This window comes from Vicia villosa, linkage group LG5 (assembly GCF_029867415.1).
Source record: "Vicia villosa cultivar HV-30 ecotype Madison, WI linkage group LG5, Vvil1.0, whole genome shotgun sequence".
Taxonomy (NCBI): domain Eukaryota; kingdom Viridiplantae; phylum Streptophyta; class Magnoliopsida; order Fabales; family Fabaceae; genus Vicia; species Vicia villosa.
Genome location: NC_081184.1, coordinates 150,591,243 through 150,612,870, shown reverse-complemented (window position 1 = coordinate 150,612,870; position 21,628 = coordinate 150,591,243). Strand labels below are relative to the sequence as shown.

At 33.9% G+C, this 21,628-nt stretch overlaps 1 protein-coding gene across 1 annotated transcript; it reads left to right on the top strand.

The window, feature by feature from the left end:
* Positions 1 to 1,373: 1,373 nt before the first annotated feature.
* On the top strand, positions 1,374 to 5,332 carry LOC131605732 (ABC transporter G family member 1-like). The gene is made up of 9 exons (XM_058878054.1): positions 1,374 to 1,551; positions 1,770 to 1,849; positions 1,939 to 2,409; positions 2,490 to 2,576; positions 2,653 to 2,781; positions 3,103 to 3,303; positions 3,408 to 3,497; positions 3,590 to 4,190; positions 5,175 to 5,332. The coding sequence occupies exons 1-9, from the start codon at positions 1,503 to 1,505 to the stop codon at positions 5,330 to 5,332; spliced, it is 1,866 nt and encodes a 621-aa protein (XP_058734037.1). The 5' UTR covers positions 1,374 to 1,502.
* Positions 5,333 to 21,628: the final 16,296 nt, after the last annotated feature.

Here is a 21,628-nt window from a genome sequence, read left to right as displayed (position 1 = left end):
GCGAAGATTGCGAGATCAAAAATATTTTGAAGTTGTTGAAACGTTCTACTCGATGATGATATGTATTGTTATATTTAAGTTAACTATTATCTAAGTAATATTTCATTTGTAATGTATGTCATAATAATGATTGATGTTAATTTATCTTATATTTTTTGCATCTTTTTTTGGTGTTTTTGACTCTAACAGTTTTCAAAAATACTTCTCCGAATTCATTTGAGGTTTAGGTACGTTTGGGTGTGCCAAAAAATGTATTTTCGAATTTGAGGGGCATTTTAAGATTTTTACAAGGGTGCATGAGTAATCATTAGGGTGGGAAAAGTAACCCCCCAAAAAAATATGGACATTTCTTAATCCCCTCCATATATTTCTAGACACCTTAGAAAAATTTAATTCTATCTCTTTCAAAAAAAGATCGAGAGACATTCTTAGACATGGCAACTGAGCGGGTTTAAGCATTATTAGTCTTGCCCCTGCCTCCGCTCTCAGTCAGGGATAACAATTGACCAGACTCCTTAATTAAAAATTGTGTTTTTCCCGCATTCACCCTGTCCCCAGTTAAATCAATTTTTCCTATTAGATTCGGAGGGGGGCGCCTGAATCCAACCGAGTTCAGATTTTTTTTTGTCATGACTAAGCACTTGGTTCAAAAGCCTTCTTCCAAACTCGGGTTGACTTAAGTAAGATATATTAGTTTGAAAAGCCCTTTTGTTTTTTCCTTATTCTTAGACTAAATTATTTTTTCTGCATTCCATTAGCCTATTTTCTCACCACAATTTAACAACTATATAATTGTGTTGCTTGTATAATAATTGTCTAATATATTGAATTTTAGTTTACTAAATTTGAAGTAAATCCGCTTTGACTTGCTAACTTATCTAGAACTCTATATATTACGTAGGGGTGAGGTTAGAGGTAGTACTACAAAAGAATAAAAGTGTGCGGCAACAACAGTTGTTCATTTTCTCTCTATCTTGAAAATGCATAAAATATATTTTGGTGTTGTGCGTCCAATGAATGTATTTTGTACCATTCTAAGCTCATGTTCTACTCTCTTGTCGTGCCTTCCTAGGAAAATAATCAATTCCAAAAACAGCTATATTTCTCTCTGATATCAGTGACCATTGTTTAAATCGCCATTCCTTTTCATCATGCACTATATTGTACTTAATCATCACTACTACCAGAAAACATGACTGTAACTTTGACACCTTCACCAAAACTATATACTCCTTTTATCTTTATCATAATTCATACCTTCTTTTTCAGTTCCATGATCATAAATGGCTACCCTTTATCCACTTGTTCAACTTATTAAAAGTGGTGATGATGTTCTAAAGTCAATAGAAATAATGAGTGCAAATGCTGAGGGAAAGAATAAGGAAGGAAGCATAACAGTGACATGGGAGAATCTTAGAGTCACTGTTCCAAATGGAAACAAAAGAAAACCTATTCTTGAGGGTCTTACTGGTTATGCTCAACCCGGAAGACTTTTGGCTATAATGGGCCCTTCTGGCTCTGGAAAATCCACACTTCTTGATGCTTTAGCAGGTTGTTATAGTAAATTTAAAAAAAACTACTGATTTTGAGAAGTTTTTGGTACATTATAAGTTCCTTTTGGAGATTACTTCTTAAACAAGCAATCTCGCATGTTTATGTTCCTATGAAATTACACTTGCAATACTTTGTACATTTGAAAACTAAGTTTCTTTCTTTTGTTATATCTATAATATAATTGATTTTCACTTGATATAATCGATATGTGACAGGAAGATTAAGCTCAAACATGAAGCATACAGGAAAAATTCTAATCAATGGCCACAAACAAGCACTGGCTTATGGAATATCAGTAAGAGAAATTCCCAAAAAGTTACAAAAGTCCTGCAAATAAAATTGTTTAATTAAAGAAGATTTATTAACATCTTCATGTGAAATCAGGGCTATGTAACACAAGACGAGGCTATGCTGTCAATGTTAACGGCCGGAGAAACTTTATACTATTCAGCTCAGCTTCAGTTTCCAGATTCTCTGTCCATAACAGAAAAAAAGGAGCAAGCAGATCTTATACTCAGAGAAATGGGCCTAATAGATGCTGTTAACACAAGGGTTGGAGGATGGAGTTCTAAAGGTCTAAGTGGAGGACAAAGGAGGAGACTTAGCATTTGCATTGAGATTCTAACGCGACCGAGACTTCTCTTCCTTGATGAACCGACGAGCGGACTCGATAGTGCAGCTTCATATTATGTCATGAGTAGGATTGCGCGGTTAAATTTAAGTGACGGTGTTCGAAGGACTGTTGTTGTATCCATCCACCAACCTAGCAGTGAAGTTTTTGAACTTTTTCATGACCTTTGTCTTCTGTCTTCTGGTGAAACTGTATATTTTGGTCCATCCTATGATGCAAATCAGGTTAGGAATTGAAATCCTTGTAGCACATATTGATTTCAAGTTGACAAAATACATATATAGTGACACTTGATTCAGTGCAGTTTTTTGCTGCAAATGGTTTTCCTTGTCCAACACTCCACAATCCTTCTGATCATTACTTAAGGATAATAAACAAAGATTTTGAAACGGTAAGCAACCTCTATAGTTTGGCTATTATGAATGGAAAATTTGGAACTTACATATGATTCACTGTATTGATTATAGGATGATGTTGAAGAAGGCTTTGGTAAGGGAGTAACCACAGAAGAAGCAATTGATATCCTTGTAAAGTCTTATAAATCATCTCGAATTAGAAAAAAAGTTAAAAAAGAAGTTGCGAAAATAAGTAAAAGTGTAAGATTCATGTTACATTCCTCACTCCCTCCCACTAACATCAATAAAATTTTTTTGCTAAAACCAGGACCTTTTTAAGGGCGTGCAAGGTGGGCAGGGCCTAAAAGTTGACACGGTTAAACTATTGCTGAAAAGGGTCTCATTAAATATTTGTCTCAGTTAAACCGTGGCAAAATAGGGCCCAAATTTCTGTCACATTTAAACTGTGACTAACCTACATAATGCCTCCGAAAACTTAACATGACCCTGGCCAAAACCAAAAGACTATTATGAATCTATGATTTTTTACATGAAAGACTAACATTTTCTGCATGTGTTTAGGACTCTGGTGCAATAGGGAAGAAGAGGACTCATGCTGCATTTATCACTCAATGTCTTGTTCTTATAAGAAGATCTTCTCTGCAATTGTTTCGAGACGTAGGAAACTACTGGCTTCGTTTAGTTGTCTTTGTTATAATTGCTATAAGCATTGGTTCTATCTTCTATAACATTGGTTCAGCTAGTGGATCAGGATCAATTCAGGTAAGATATAGATTAAGCAATAAGTTTAGTTTTATTAAACAAATTTGGTAGGTTATAATAGCACATAACTAGTTGCTAAAGTTTCTTCATGCATGAATTTTCAGGGTAGAGGTTCATTGCTCACATTTCTTATTTCAGTTCTAACTTTCATGACCCTTGTTGGTGGATTCTCTCCTCTTTTGGAGGAAATGAAGGTAAATTTACTGATACGCGTCAGACACCAGATACCAGACGCTAATATGTTTAGCAATATCCGAAATGATTCTTTTTTGCTTTGATCTATCAGGTATTTGAACGAGAGAGATTGAACGGACACTATGGTGTAACTGCATTTCTGATTGGAAATATATTCTCAGCTGTTCCTTACATTCTAATGATCTCTCTAATTCCTGGAGGAATAGCATACTACCTTTGTGGAATGCACAAAGGACTAGAACACTTTGTATACTTCATTTCATTGCTATTAGCCATTGTGATGTGGGTTGAGAGTCTCATGTTGGTTGTTGGAAGCATATCACCAAACTATGTAATAGGAATGTTCATCACTGGTGGAATTGAAGGACTCATGATACTAACAGCTGGATTCTATAGATTACCAAATGAACTACCTAAACCACTATGGAAATACCCTTTATACCATATATCATTCCTTAAGTATGCATTTCAAGGATCATTCAAGAATGAGTTTGAAAAGTTGAATGTTTCTATGGAGACCAAAACTATGAGTGGTAGGGAAATATTGGATGAGACATGGCATGTTGAAATGGGTTATTCTAAGTGGGTTGATCTTGTTATCATGTTTGGTATGATTGTGTTGTATAGAGTTTTGTTCTTGGTCATTACTAAGAGTAAGGAGAAGTTGAAGCCTTTTGTTGCAGTCATAAGTGGTCTTTGAGAGTGAAGTTTCATTTGTCAATGATGAATGAAGAACAAAGGAGTAAATACTCCAATTACTTTCTGAATTCTGACAAATATGATTGTAGATACGTATACTAAATCTTATGTTAATTTTTAAAATTTTAAAAATGTTTGTCTCGTTAATCTTTCTTTTTAAAGATGAATGAAAAAGTTCACATTTTGCATGATAAAAATAAATATATTCAACCCAAGAACACTTAGATGAAATAACCGATGTCTCTTTTAAGTTTAACATAAAAAAAGCAAAAATTACATATTATGCATAACAATACTAAAAAGAGACAGGAGAGCGTTGATTGTTATTTATCAAGTGTACTAAATCTCGTTGCAAGTAATTAAAAATGTTCGGACCTACATATATTGTTTTACTTTAACAAACTAATTAATGTGCTATAATAATAAAATTTGGGGTTTTTCAAATTTTGAATTGATAAAAATGCGTAAATAAAATAATGAAATTTTTTTAAAATTAAAGGCGATTAGGTTTTGTTTTGAATTCTTTGAATGTCGTTGTTGATGTTGGTGTCTATTTGTCCTAAGTTGATTTATCATAAATTACGATGGTTTAACCAGCTGTTATACCCAATCTCTTTGTGTATAATTCACTATTATAAACTACAACTCCCTAATCCCTTATATCAGTTCAAAGTTAAAACAGACAATTTGAATCTTTAACCCTTTAGATCACAATTTGTAATTTCTTATTCCTAATCAATTACTAAGTTGGACACTTAATCTAGTTTAGAATCATATAGTTAGGGTCAATAATCCCTACATAATTCTAACACATCTCCGAGCTCTAGGTTCAACCTTGTCTTTCCTAATATGAGCATATGCTACACATCCAAATACTCTAAGTTTGTCGAGGTCTCGTGGATGATCTGACCAAACTTCTTCAGGTGTCTTCATCTCCAAAGGAGTCGAGGGACACCTATTTATCAGGTAAGCTGAAGTCATGACTGCCTCACCCCAAAAAGCCTTCTTTAACCCAGCACTAACCAACATGCACCTCACTCTTTCCAAAATAGTTCGATTAAACCTTTCTGCTAAATCATTTTGTCAGGGAGTACTTGCAATAATTTTGTGCCTTGCAATACCAGACACACCATAATAGTTGTCGAAAGTTTCATTGCAAAATTCAAGATCATTGTCAATCCTCAACCTCTTGACTTTTCTTCCAGTTTGGTTTTTGACCAGAGTCTTCCAACTTTTAAAATTTTTAAAAGTTTCATCCTTAGCTTTCTAAATGAATACCCACAAATTTCGTGAGTAATCATCAACTATGGATAGAAAATATCTTGCACCTAAATATGAAGGATTCCTTGTAGACCCCCAAAGATTAGCATGAACATAATCAAGGGATCCATGTGTTCTTTGTTTACCTCTATTAAACTTCACCCTACAGGATTTACCAAATACACAAGGTTCACAAAACTCTAGTTTTTCGACCTTGTCACCACCTAGCAGATTTTGCTTTCCCAATTTGACCAGGCCTTCTTCACTGACATGGCCAAGTCTCATGTGCCATAACCCGGTCTTCGACACATGTTTTAAGGATTCTACATCTGCTAAAACACTTACAACCTCAGCCTCAAGGGTATACAAGCCTTGCCTCTTGATGCCTCTCAAGACTTCCTTCGTCCCCTTTATTACCCTTAGGATACTTTAGTCTCCTTTGAAAACATATCCTTTCATGTCGCATTCACCAAGAAAAATTAAATTTCTCTAAAGATCGGGTACATATTTGACACCAGTAAACAACTTTATTGACTCAACATGAAGTTTGAATTTGACAGGCCTAGTTCCTGCAATTTTGCAAGCTTTGTTGTTTCCCAGCAACATTGATCCCCCATCTTGATCACATAATTCCTCAAACACATATTTGTTTGGAATCATGTGACAAATACAACCTGAATCCATAATCCATTCCTTGCTAGAATTTCTGCTAAAAACCACTAATACATTAGATGATTCATAATCATCTTGAACAATGGTTGCATTGCCATTATCCTTGCCATCGTCATAACTCTTCAATCTGTCAGGTCACACTTTTCTAGTATGACCTTTCTTTTTATAGTGGTAACACCTGTCATACCCTAATTTTGAACCCCCCTTAGATGTCACATCATCTGACATGTCACAATCTCCCAGTCAGATTAGCATGGATACCCAGAACAATCACCTACTCACTAGGTATTCTATTAGGGCTCCCAGTATGTTAGATTCAGGAAAAGGATCAATCAATGGTCAACATGATCCTCAAACACAATCATAGGGCCCAAGATGTTTCATCCATCCACCTATGATCTCCCATCCCCAAGCATCAGGCCTCAGATCTACCCAGGTCACCAAACTAGGGTCTTAAGCTTATCAAGGACTAAAGTCAGGGATCACTTTTGGGAATACTTGCAGAGCTTCAGGATATGATCTAAGAGATCCCATCATATTCAAATAATACCTATATCAATATCCAATGGAATTTGTACTTCAATTCAAGATCCATAGTCATCAATTTCACCCGGTCCACATTTAGGGTTTTTGACCTAATTCTTCTAGACAGTTGACTTTTAATCAGGACATGGCTCCACAACTCAGACCATGATTCAAAGACCTCTAATACTTCAATAAAATCCATTCACTTCATTTATTCGAGGAGGAGGGCTTGACTCATCACAAAAATCCAAGATTACCCTTCATCAGGAAAAAGTCAACTATACAAGATTGGCTTTAACTTTTAAGAAATTTGGTCAACCATGGACTTTTAAAGATCAATATCATCAACATATGATTATTAAATTCTTTTGACCAAGAAAAATCAAGAAAAACCAATCAAGAATAAAAAAGTCAACAAAAGTCAAAGTTAGGGTTTTTCAAGGGCATTTTGGGAACTCAAGATTTTGCCTACACACTCAAAAATCTCAACATGAAAGTTATAGGTCTTGAAAAAAGAAACAACTCTTCAAGTTTGAACTTTTGGCAAAAAATCAATCATTTAAGAGTTATGGAATCAAGAAGCCAAATTAATCAAGACTTCGAAAAAATTTTAAGTGTAAAAAACCTAATTTTTCTTCCAACTTCAGGGCCAGTTTTCACAAATTTTCCAAGTGATTCTGAAGAAACACTAAACTAATGAATTGAAGTATATACCAAGGGATTTCCAAATTATGCTCAACCATCTCCAAATTCATTTTGAGCAGAAAGTTATGCATGTTCAAAGTTGGGCATTTGAAGTTGTTTCAAGCCATAACCAATTTTTGCATCTTACCAATTTTATGCAAATGCTCCTACTAAATGGTTATACATGACACCTAATACATCAGTAGAGATGCCATGTAATCATTTTCATTATTACATAAGGATTGGGGAATATTCCCAAAAACAAGAACATGTGATTATGTAATGATTATTTTTGGGAAATTTATGGCCAAGTGGTGAATCATCAAAAGAATATCTTCCCAACCAATTGGAACACATTTCTGCAACAAAATTGTCCCCTAAAATCAAGCAAAACCGAGGGCTAGGGAGTGGTATCAAAAATCCATCATTGCATTTTGGATATTCTTTGAATTCCTTCATAGCCAAGTAACTCAAAGTGACTTCACTAAGTTAGCTCACTCCCTCAACTATTCTGATCACTTTGCCTATATATATAGAAGTGCTCTCCTCAGTATTAGACACACCAAAGCAACTATAATCCTTTCTTTCTCCTTCTCCCCCTCTTGCTTAATGTTTTCTTAGGCTCTTTGGCAAGAAGAATCGAATTCTTCAAACCAAAGCTCTTCATTTGAAAGTAAGCCTTCTAACATCTCAAGGAGGTTCATTAGAAGTGATCCAAGCACCTGGAGCACTTCTAAAAGTGGAGAATCACCATATCCACTTTCAACTTGGAGCTTAAGCAAGTAGAGTTGTGTGAGCATTTCAGAGGGTGTCAATCAAGTCTAAGAATTCCAACACGTTCCTTGGGGTGTAGTGAATGTAACACCCCACTTTTCCCAATTATAAATTACGGTAAAATAGTAATAATATTATCAGAGTAATTCAACACAAGTGGAATGTCACACTTTTCCAATAAACCAGAAACTAAAGTCTCAATACTTTATTTATTCGTTTCTCACAAAAATCAATAATACAGCGGAAATAGTTTTTATTTAAAACAAATTATGGCACACTTGCCACTAACAAATAAAATCCACCTTAACTTGTGGTTCTCCAAAAATTAGAATTTAAAAGCGATACGTAACAAAATTCAATAAAATAACATTTGAAATAAATTCCCAAAAATTCTGGTGTTACGTATCAGAGCGACTCCTAAGACTTGATCAAGCAACACGTACTCTACGTACAGATTAAGTACCTGAATTATTTGTACTTCCGAAGAAGCACAGACACAGCAAACAAGAAAGAAAGGGGTGAGAACTACATTCAATAAATAATGGTGAATAATACATGCTAAAGAGTAGTACTCACACCTATCACACAATATCACATAATCATAATTTAACAATCAATTACAATAATGCAATATGACTCCATGTCTTGACACAAATGCATGTGGTACCAAACTCGGTTCATTCAATCGAACCCGATTCACTAAGGAATCCGGATAATTCACATACACTCCACTGAGCAACGAATTATCTCCACAACGACTCCACAAGTGAGTCCGGACCTACTAGGCACCTACCAAAGATCTTCACCTAGCAGTCTCAATGCGATGATATGCAATGCATCAAAAACAATATACATATTAAAATATACACAATATGCATACTACACGATCCGCCCGATCCACGACCCCCCTGATCACTCGTAAGCAACACTTACCGTAATTCACATCGGAATTACAATCGCTGTCCAAATACAACACACAACCAATAATAGCATTATTTCGACTAAAACTTATTAATTTGTCAAACCACACCTGGACTGATATTCAATACTGATAATACACTTCCACTGATATTATTTTTCTGCTAAAGTAATATTGCTGCTAGTATAAACCAACTTCCATATTTCACTGCTACTAAATATTATGCTAGATATGCAAATAATCTCTATAACTTAATGTTATTAATTCAGCCCCTTAACAATTATCTTTAATTCCAAACTCTTCAAATATTATCCTATTAATAATATTAAGCATTATATATTATCATGTAACTTAATTAGGAAAATGACTTCTAACTAAAAAATCATGTTTCCTATAATAAATAATTCTCATGGCTAACTGGTACATTAGTGAGATAAAACAACACATTACATTAGTATAATCAAAGCAACACTATTTATATAAGAACTAGTATGGGGCGGTCATCCCATTTATGGGGCCTCCATCTCCAATGAATTATATTTCCTATTAAATTAATCTCCTAAGGTTAACATATATATTAATGTGATGCACTTACAGTAACTAAATCAAAACAAAAATACAATGAACTAAGTGTGGGGCGCCCACCCCTTGATAGGGGGCCCCATCCCAAATGCACACCATGGAGCGGCCCTCTTAACCATATGGGGTCTCACCATTTTTTTCCAATTGCCTTTAACATCCAGTAAATCCTAGAATCTCTACGATCAGTTTATTTCCTTAATTCTTATTAGTATCAATTGCCAACATATGATTCCCAACAATAGCATAATATTTTCACAGACACCCTATCATTGACACACAACATTTCCAGAGCACGATTCACAATGGATTCACAACAACAACATCAAACAGTATGACCACAAGAAGAATACAGATTTCACACCATTCAATTCTTCGATTATACAAGTTATTCAATTCAAATCAAACATTCATACCAGACAAAATTAACATATGAAATTCCTACGAGGGAAAGGACCCCTCACTACCCTCTCATGATTAAATCACCTATAATGAACTGATTCTCCCCCCTTACCTCGATTCCGGAAAGCTTGACTCAACAATGGTGAAACCCTCTTGCTTGGCCTCCTTGCTCCTCTCCTCTCAATGTTACGGTTTTTGATTCTCAATGAAAACTAACTTCTCATATCTACCACTAAACCCTTATACTCTTATTACTAAAATACCACTTCTACCCTTAACCACTAATGACTTAGTTTCTCCATTATATTAATAACAATAATATTATTAATAATAATACTAATAATATTAATAATAGTAATAATAATAGCAATATTATTAATACTCTCACTGATAATTAATCTATCCAAGTCTAATATTACTAAATTAATATTATATCGACATTTCTAATTTATCCGTTCCGGTAAGGGTACTTCGCCTACGCGCTCGATCACACACCCAAAACAAGGACAAGCAATTAAAATATAACGTACTGACTAAATAATTTAAAATGGGGTGTTACAGTGAAGCTATCCAGATACTTACAACACATCTGTAAGTACAGAATCACCATCTTCCATTTTCACTTGGAGCTCAAGCAAGAGGGGTCGGTAAGAACATCTCAGAGGCTTTCAAAGGGAAATAAGCATTCAGTTAGCATCAGTGAGCTTCCAGGAAGCTTTTGCAATCATCAATTCATTACTGGGAGTCGTCTTCCATAACCACGATCTCCACTTTCAGAGGTAAGTTTTTGAACTTCATCTCTTTAATTCATGCATCTATTGCGTTATAACTTAATACCAGTTTGTTCAACATCATCAGAGGATTAAAAACCTTCTATCACCATTCATTTATTCATCGTATTCATCATTTAATTTTAATATTAGAGTTTATGTGTTCTTAGTTTTTATGCTAAAATTCTTTAGATATACTTAGAATAATTAACTTTTGAGCCCATGATCGTGTTCCTCGTCCAAAAACGAGCAAGTTTGATATTTGAATCGTTCAATTTGGTTGAGAATTGAGAGAGATAGGATCTTCAGGATTGGATGATGAAAGGCTGAAGACGAAGATGGTCATGGCGCGCCATTTTCGAATTTTCATAAACGCGTTTGATATATTTTGAATATTATGCGTGTTAATTCATGAATGCATCGTTAGCTCACTGGGTCACCAGCGTGCCTCTAGTACCCTCTTGCCCAATGTTGTCAGAATCGAGATCTTACGTAAAATCGGAAGAGGATATCAAAATCGTAAAATATAAAATCGTAATTAAGATCGAACGATTCTACTCACTTATTTTTATAGAATCGATAGGGAAAAACAAAATCGTAAAACATAAAATCGTAATCAAAATAGTAAGATTTTACCAAAATAAAAATAATGCTATATATATATATATATATATATATATATATATATAAAATAAAAACAAAAAAAAAAGTGGTTATTAAAATATCAAAAAAATAAAATTGAAAAGTAAAAGAAATAGCAGAGATATGTGTGGTGGCATGTTTGTGCTGTCGTGTCAGTCACAAGAGAAAGGTTGATTTGTGATAAAGCTGACCTATTATGTGCTAATGTAAAATTATGTATGTAAAATGTTTTTTTTTTCAAAAAGCAAAAACAAAAATAAACAAGAAGATGAAGAACAAATCAAAATATGAATGTTTTAGAAGGTGAAAACACAGTAAACAAAGATGAAGACGAAAACGAAAATGAAAAATGCAGGTGAAGACAAAACGAAGTTTTAAGCTTCATTACGAAATGAGCAAAAATGCAAAAGGCCATAACAGAGAAACACCGGGTTGCAAACCGGGTCAAATTGACCCGGGTAATTAAAGCTCGGGATTATGAAATATTTCTAAGAATTATCTGATTTCACGACCTGTTTACCAAAACCGAGATTTATGCCACAATTTCCGCTACTATACGATCTTGCTTGCGATCCAGATCGGTGGAGGTGGTTGAGATCGCAAAATCGTGCGATTCCACGATCTGGATCGCGATTTTGATAACATTGCTCTTGCCATAAGGTCTGGGGTTCGATCCCCCCTCAGACCCCTTTTGCTCATTTATTTTCCAAACATTTTGCAAAATGATTTGTTTTCAAATATTATGAAATGTTTCCATTCCTTTGACACATTAGGAGTGTAGCACAGTTGGCTTTGATTTGTGTTGACCTCCCATGTGACACGGGTTCAAACCATGCTACCAACAAAATCAACCATTTATGCTATTTTTCTTCATTTTTTTACAACTTCACTCAATCATTTCACCTATCAAAATTAATCATTTTCACTTGATTTTTCGTACACTTTTCATTTATCATACCTATTCTATGAATATCTAAAAAAATATTATTTATTTGGTATATTTTTATTAGGTTTAAAATGGTATTTTTAAGTATTTTTAATACTTTTAAAATATGATTTTCTTTATTCTTCAAACCTAATCACTTTGTAAATATTTTGTGTTCAAATCTTGTTCATTTTCAATAAATCTTTTGGGCCTCTAATAGAGTGTAAGACCAAACCCTTTTCATTTTCAAATTTTCAAAGAAATTCAATTTCATTTTTAATCAACTGTTTTCATAACAGTAATTAATTCAAATCTTTCGGGCTTCTTGAATATTAAAGAGTGTAATACCCAACACCTTTTTTGTACATACAGTTTTTAAATCCTTTCTTTTCAAATAAACAGTAAACTCCTCATTTGTTTTTTTCAAAACTTTCTTCTCGGTATTGAAGGGCATTATTCCCGGTGAAACTCTTCATATACCTATGTGACCTAGTGTCCACCTTCACTTCTTCTGTTTTCAAAACAAAATTTCAAAACTATTTTCAATAAACAAATTCAACTATTTTCAATCAACTCTCAATCTGTTTTCAAAACAACTTCAATTTCAAATCAATTTCATATGGGCCTCTCCTTGAGTCTATGTCCCAACACCCTTTTTCTTTTTAATACTGTTACCAATAAACAACCAAGCTGATGGTAAAGCTTTGTACATACATCTTTCAAAGGCCTCATCTTCATCCAGGTTAGGCTTTACAGCTTTCAATTTACAACTTTCATTTAAATCCATGTCAAATATAGACTGTATATACACTGTTTAGAACTCCGTCTGAGAAAAACCTTAGGATAAATAAACTGTATATATATTATAAGACTATGACCTAGGATTGAGAACGTCTTCCCGATGAAGGCTCTTTCCTAATTAGATTTCTGTAGTTCAACCTCAAGATGAATTATTTCCGGTGAAACATCTTGAAAAAAGCCTTAGAACAAAAATAGGGCACATCTATCCAAGAGGAATTATTCCCGGTAAAACCTCTTACCCATTTTATTAGAGCCAAACTAAGTTCAAAGCCAACATAGCTTTCTCTTGTATTATAACAAGGACCCTCGATGACCCTCGATTAGCCTCCTCTTGGGCTTACAATCTAAGGACCCACAGGCTTCTTAAAAGCATATCTCACAGCTTTCTCTTGAGCTTGTATACAAGGACCCATCAGGTTTCTTATAAACATAGGAACAGGTCTTTAGCTACCTTTTAGCCTACCCTGGTGAGATTCTTCTATTCTTCAAACCAAAGTTCAAACAAGCCAAGTATGTCTCAATCTCAGTATTAGGTTCACCTTTTGGAATAAGAGACATGGACAATCTCTATCACCCATATTTTCAATCTCCAGTAAGTCTTCTCCTTAGTAGAGTCAAGATGTCATATATGTTTTCCTCAACAAGATCAGCCTTAATCTTGGGCTTTAAACAAGAAGTATAAATCAATAAATCCCTTGGAAAGGGTCAGCCTCCATCAATAAATTCATAAGTCCATAAATCAATAAATCCCCAGTAAGGCCAACCTTCAACTCTGGGCTTTCATTCATCAATCCCTGCTCAATAGGAGCAAATTCCCCAATAGGGTCAACATTCATCAATCTCTACCCAACAGAGTAATCCTGGGTAGAGTCATTCACAATTCTGGGCTTCATACAGAACACAAATTCCTTCAGTCAAAGTCAATCCCTAGTGGAATCATCTCCCAGGGTCAATTAAAACTCTTTTAAGCCTCAAGCTTGGGCCTTGTACCAGTTAAAAAGTCTAAATATTTCTTACAGAGGTGAGACATGATTCATCTCTATATGTAGATTTTTTAATTGTTATACCACATTCAAACATAACAAACATCATTTTCATAAAAACATCTCCCATTTAGATTGATATAAGACTGCATGCTCTGTTGACTTCACGTCCAGACTGTTGTCTTTCTCTAATGGTTGAAATCTTTTACTTTATATATGATACTGGCATACTTACACACACACAAGTAAGGTCCCTCTCTTATCATAAAGTAAACCTTTCATTATGATTGTTCTTTCATAATAAGATGATACTGGCGTACTTGCACAAACACAAGTTAGGTCTCCCCCTCTCTTATCATGAAAGAACCCTCATTTTCATTCACTTTTAAAATGTTTGTGGTAAAACAATTGAAATATATCTCCGTTAAGATGACGACTTGTCTCTTTTCTGCAAGCAGAGATTTAATTCAAACTTCAACCTTGAGTTCAAACAAGGCACCCAAAATCAATTCATTTCCCTAATTAGTTTCTTGAACTACAAAAAGCTCTGACTTCCATTAGGGATATGTAGGCATTAGATTCACAAGGAACCTTAGCGAGCTAATAAAAAACCAAAAAACAGTCAGTTCATCTGTCTTTCAATTCAATTCAATTTTCTCTCCTAACACAAAGGAAAAACTTTCCCAATCAAACAACAAACACAAACACATAGACACAGAGAAGGTTCCCATAGAGTACTACGGATATGTAGGGTGTTTAAAACCTTCCCTATGTATAACCGACCTCCCGGACTCCAGAACATCTGTTTAGGTGAAATCCACACACCTAGAAAACTCTTAGGGTTTATTTGAGATCTTTTTCCCCTTCCTCCTCGTAGGATAATTAAAAAGTTCGCGTGCTATCGTAGGAATAATTGAAATAAAATTCCTCCCACAAGGGCACCTCTCTCCTTCCAAATTTCGCTCGAATGGTCCGGCGTGCCTTCCTCCCAAGTGAAACGGGGAGGTAAAAAAAATGACACCACAACACCTAATAGAAGGGGCATCACCACCATAAGACTTCTATGGACCTTTAGCCTTCTTCGAGGATTTTCTTTTTACGGAAAATCCTTCACCAACAGGTGATAGCTTGTGCTCATTCCTTTCGTTTAAATGCTTCAGTACAAGGCTGATTGAAATTTTTCAAAGGTCAAGGACTCTTTTCCATGCAAGAGGGTTTCTTTGAAGTGAGCATGATATCTTGGTAAAGCACATAACAACAACAATGCTTGATCTTCATCACTGACGGTAGCCTCAATATTCTCTGAATCAAGAATTAGGTTATCAAACATATCAAGTTGTCCAGTCTAGAATTTTACTTCACTCATCTTGAATGAATATAGAGCTTTCTTCAGGTAGAGGAGATTCACGAACGATTAGTTCATGTACAAACCTTCGAGTTTCGTCCACACACTAGTTGTCATCTTCTCCTTCAAAACCTGTTGGAGAACCTTATCAACAAGGATCAATACGATGGAGTTGTGGGCTTTCTCAATCATTGTCGTCTTCTCCTTCATCGTTAGGGCAACATCAATCTTTTTCGATCCTTTCAACGTTTCTAACAAACCCTGTTGAGCTAGAAGGACTTGCATCTTCAAGCGCCATAGACTAAAATCATTCATTCCGGTAAATTTCTCAATCTCATACTATGTTAACGGTATCATAGTCCACGCTCACCGCACCAATTTGTTGTGAAAATGATGCCCAAAACAAAGTATGATTGATTTCTTTATTAGAAAGAAAACCACAAAATGAGAAAAGAGATAAGAGAGAAAGGAAAGATGATTTAAAGTGGTATAAAACCTTGGATTCTTGATTCAATTACACATTAGAGAATAATATTTACAATTGAATCTCAACCACACCACTTTCTCCTCCTAATTAGAATTACTAAGAAGTGAGTAATAGTATGCTATTTAAAAGAAAACTAAACCCTAGCTTTCAACTAATATACTAAATAATTTGGGCTACCAAACATACTCAATTCAACATGCTAACAATCTAGCATATTTAGACAGCTACACTAGCTCTTCGACTTCGACAGAATTTGCTACAACACTACCTTATAACCCATAAGCTACAAATATTATATTTATCCAATAGGGCGGACACAAACATCATATTAGCTATCTCCATGGATATCTATTTACATCCCTATGTCCATCTAAGGCTAGTAAATTAGTTATCTTCTTTGAGGCTACCATTGTTTCATATAATATTTAAGAATCCATGTAAATCTTTGAACCATTCATACAACTTGTGAACATTTCTACCCCTGTATTACTTGTTGTTGGTATATCAAATGTGAGTATGAGTTTCACAACGGATAAAAAAGTGAATGTTGAATATTATATAAGTGAGAAGAACCATAGATCCAATGGCTTAAGGTTTTGGGTTAGTCTGTGATGTCTCTCTTACTTGTGTGGTTGCTCCTAAGCCCGATGTGATGATCCTCGGACACCCTCATGATCCAACAATGGTATCAGAGCCTGATTCGACTACGACTCCTTGTATCGAAAGTCTTCCTAACAAGGGTGTTCAGGCAGCGTGTTTCGTCCCGTTGACATGGATGAAAAAAAACTTTCATTTGAGAGGGAGAACGCCCATATAAAAATGGACGGACTCACACTTAGTAGGGATATCATATGAAAAAGTGAATGTTAAACACTTTATAAGTGAGAAGACTTATAGACCAAATACTTTAATATTTTGGGTTAATATGTGGTGCCTTTCACTTATATGATTGCTCTTAAACTTGAAGTGATGATCCTCGAATTCCTCATATGACATGACACTTGTTTCGGGTTGTGTTGGAGTATTTAGTTATTTATTGGTGTAAGTTGCAACAAGTATTCGTGAGCTGGGCATTTTAATTAGAAAAAATAATTTTATGGACCAATTTTATCCCCCATCAACATTCTTGAATGGATTTTTTATTCATTCAACTGCCGACTTGATGAGATAATGGACGTTGCAAATCATTAAATAAAATAAAGTTGCCATATTTTAATTTATGTTTCTATAGTAGTCTTCAATCTCTTCATTATTTTGTCAAAGCCATGTGCCAGAAACACTACTGGCCGGTATGAAAATAAAGGCACCATTTTAATTTTGATATTCAAACACTACTGGATTTTTTTAATTATTTAAAATAAAGGCCATTTTAAGATACAGATAATTTATTTATTTATTTATTTCATTTTAAATTTAATTATTTAAATAAATAAATAACCATACTTATTATCAACTTACTGACATTTATATCAAAATGCATTTTTTAAAAGACAAAATTTAGGTACATTTTTAGGTGGGGTTTTTACTATTTTCCAATGAAAATATGACAAATATACTTAAATATGATTTAGTGAGTGAAAATATGAGAATTAGCATACGTGCCACAGAAAATTATACACTTGTCATAACTTTATTGAAAAATAATAAGAACCACACCTAAAGAATTATACCTAAATTTTGTCCTTTTTTAAAATTTACATTAGAATGCATTTTTAAAATGCATTAACTTCTTTAAAAATTTTAAAGGTGGCAATATCATTATAGTATTTAAAGAAGTTAAAATTTTAATTTATTTTTTATTTATTTAAATTTTAAATTAATTATTTAAATAAATAGATAATCATACATAATTGCACACTTATTATTGATTTGCGACATTTATATTAAAATGCATTTTTTTAAAATGTATTAATTTCTTTGAAAATTTTAAAAGTGGCAATATTATTATAGTATTCAACGAATTAAAATTTTTTATTTAATTTATTTAATTTAAATTTAATTCATTTTATTATAGCCTTAAATATTTATCATTTTCTCCTTTTTTTTAATTCATCCTTTATATATATTTAATATAATAAAACTTTATAAAGTAATTTATAGTCTCTACTAAAAAAATATGAATTGATCGTGTTAAATAATTTTACATCATTATGCATTTTTTTCAAATCATACTTACATTGTCTTTAATCTCATATACTAACTATTAAGATTTTTTTCATCATAATTTATAAAATATTTAATTTGAAATGCACGGATAACATACGTAATTAGTATCCATATAATGAATTTGAAGTAAAAGTGTCAATCTGAACCAACAAATACCATACTAAGACGGGAAAACTTACAAACACCGTACTAAGACGGGAAAACCAACAAACACCGTACTAAGACGGAAAAACCAACAAACACCGCACAAGACGGTGAAAACTTAAAAACACACAAAAGAAGAAACAAATCTATATGGATAACCACTTATTTAAATATAAAGAGAAAGAAAAACGGTGTTAAGGGGGTAATTTCTAGCCAAAAATGGCCAAAAATCACTCCTATGATTGAAGAATAATATAATTAAGAGTTAAAAACACAGTTTTTAGGCTAGTAATAAGAGACTTATAATTAACTTCTCTGAAAATTTTAAAAGTGGAAATATCATTATATCACAGTGCAGATACCACATGATATGTTAATTCCTAGCTTTGGCAATCCACTTTCATCTATTCTAGAAAGCAAATATCCAAATATATTACACAACTTGAATGATCCATCTTTTTTTCAAGAGAAAGCAATATTAGCTCCTAAAAATACCATTGTCGACGCCCTTAATGATTATATGTTGGATTTAATACCTGCAGAAGAAAAAACTTATTTGAGTTATGATTCTCCATGTAATGTTAGGTCAGACATTAACATGTCAGATGATGTGCATACTCCTAAATTCTGAACACCATTGTATCTTCTGGACTACCAAATCACAAGTTGAGATTAAAGTCGGAGTCCCGGTAATGTTGTTGAGAGATACTGACCAGTCAATAGGATTGTGCAATGGCACCCAATTGATAATTACAAAAATGGGAAGATATGTCCTTGAAGGTAAGAATATATCAGGCAACAATGTTGGTCATACAGTTTTTATTCCAAGGTTATCATTGACTCCAAACGATAAAAGAATCCTTTCAAATTTTAACGTTTCTATTGACTGTTTCTTTTGATATGACAATCAACAAGAGTCAAAGTCAATCACTTAAATATGTGGGAGTATATCTTTCCTAGTCAATTTTTTCTCATGGTCAATTATATGTTGCACTGTCAATAGTTACTTCAAAGAAAGTTCTAAAGATATTGATAACCAACGACAAAAGTGAAGATACAAATATAACTGAAAATGTGGTTTACAAAAAAGTCTTTCAGAATGTTCCGTAGTTAGTTATTTAGTTATTTCTCGATATGTATGTCAATTCATTTATGATATTAAAAATTTTCTAAATTTAAAAGTTGTTCAATATTTATTTATGTTTCAAAATTTATTTTATTTTATTTTATTTTTGATATTTAAAGCTATTTTAATTTCATTATTTCAATGGTTACATTATAGACATTATATATAACATATTAAAAAAATCTATGCATCGCACGGGTCAAAATCTAGTTAAATAAAATAAAGTTGCCATAATTCAAAGCAACATTTTTCCTAGGTTCTAAATTAGTGGAAAGGCCCCCAACAGTTCACGCTAGCTAGATTCCTTGTCTTAAAAGATGGAGCACCTCCTCATCCTTAATTGAATTAGCATGCAATTAGGACCAAAGTGAACACATTATAAATAAGCAAGTTGACGAAGAAGAAGCCAGGGGAATTTGATACTTAGCAAAAATAATCTTCCCTTCTTTCTTGGTACGATTATCCATCAGTAGGCAGGTCGACAAGTTGTTTCGAGCATTTATGTGAAGTTTCATCCTGACACAACACTCCCAGAGTGGTCTAGATCTTTGACGAAACCAATCAATCTCTTATTCAGATACAAATCTCCTGTGAAAGGTTGTCCCCTTTATAGACGTACAACTCATTTGCCATTAGGAAATGACCTTCGTTCCAATACTTGAGGAACAAGTTGATGCACACGTCGCCCCCTCTGTCCCTGGCGACGCACACTGTTCCATAATCTTGCGGACATAGGGGAGACTAAGAAAAATTGGTATTTGAAATGCTTCAATTTCTCTAAAAAAGCACTAAAGCCCCGAATAGGTTGCACTAGGTGAATCAAACTCGACCCCGTGCCTAAGTCGCAGGACCGTGTTGAACTTTGAAAAGGTGGAAGAAAAGGGTCAAAGTAGGTCTCCCATTTAAATATTCACACCAATATTGGAAGGCTTTTACATACGCCTAACTCGCGGCGTGAAGATGCGACTAAGCAATGATCAAATATTTAAGGACTTCCATTTTGAAACCATTAAAGGGAAGTTAGAAACCCATGATTGAAAAAACACACTCATAAAAAGGATGATACAATCACCATTCTCGTTGCAGATTCTTTCATTTTCACTAGGGGTCAAGACACCCCAATCCGAATATGAACTTATATCCAGAAAGGCTCAATCAAGACCACCCTCTAGAGAGAAGACATAAACAATTGAATAATAGAAAGGTTATACCCATGAAGTACGAACATCTTCTTTTGACTTTTGACTCATAATGGATACGATTTTCTCCAAGCACGCTAAAATGGAAATGTCGAAGGAAAAGAAATACCAATGAAGGGGGTAAGACACCTCTTCAAGAATCGTGTGATGGCATACAACGGGGAATATACCTTATCAACGCCTCAGATCACCTACACGCAACACTTAAATGTTTCATTTCTCGAAGATCATTATGAGTGTGCCTCCAAAATGACATTTGAAGCATGGGACACATTAAAGGCGCAAATTCCTAAGAGACTATAATGTCTCATCTTTACTTTCCAAGTAAGCTCAAAAACGATTGACGAATGAGGCGAATACTATAAACCCTTGCACAATCCTACAAAAAGAAAGGCTTGAGGGGAAACTGTTACAGGCTTACTAGAATGATCATCAACTGACCACTCTGGGGGGACTTCAATTCTTCTGAAGTACTTACGGCGCAAAGAATTTTGGTACACTATTTAAAACCGAATCTCCATCCAATCTTCTCCCTCACATATTTACTTGAGAATTGAAGTGCTAACTGTGCCGGTAAGCCCATCCTCCACTACATCGGAAGCTCGGATCCACTGTTATCCATCGCAACCGTCAATTCTCCAGCCAATTGTGATTCCACAACGAAATAGTTTTACAGTTTATTATTCTTATTTATAGTTGGAATAGAGAAAAAATGTGAGAAAGAAAATATAAAGGCACGGCCGGAGCAGAGATGTGTTTTATTTTTTCCGTATCTAAATTTAAATTCTATTTAAATATTCGTTCTCTATTCCAAACTCAAATATGGATAAATAATTAAACATAAAATTTGATTCAGTATAAACATCATAAATAAAAAATTAAAATAATTTTATAAAATTTCAAATATATATTTTAATTAGTAATGTAAAACCTAAAATATCAATAAATTGCTTAGTCAATTAATATTCTAAACTATAAAAGATATTTAAAATTATCAATGAGATAGATTTAGAGACGAGTTCAAAATG

Coding starts and splice junctions, on each gene's coding strand:
- LOC131605732 (XM_058878054.1), top strand. CDS start 1,503: ATGGGCCCTTCTGGCTCTGGAAAATCCACACTTCTTGATGCTTTAGCA. Junction 2,410..2,489: donor CATCCTATGATGCAAATCAG/GTTAGGAATTGA, acceptor GATTCAGTGCAG/TTTTTTGCTGCAAATGGTTT. Junction 2,577..2,652: donor TAAACAAAGATTTTGAAACG/GTAAGCAACCTC, acceptor TATTGATTATAG/GATGATGTTGAAGAAGGCTT.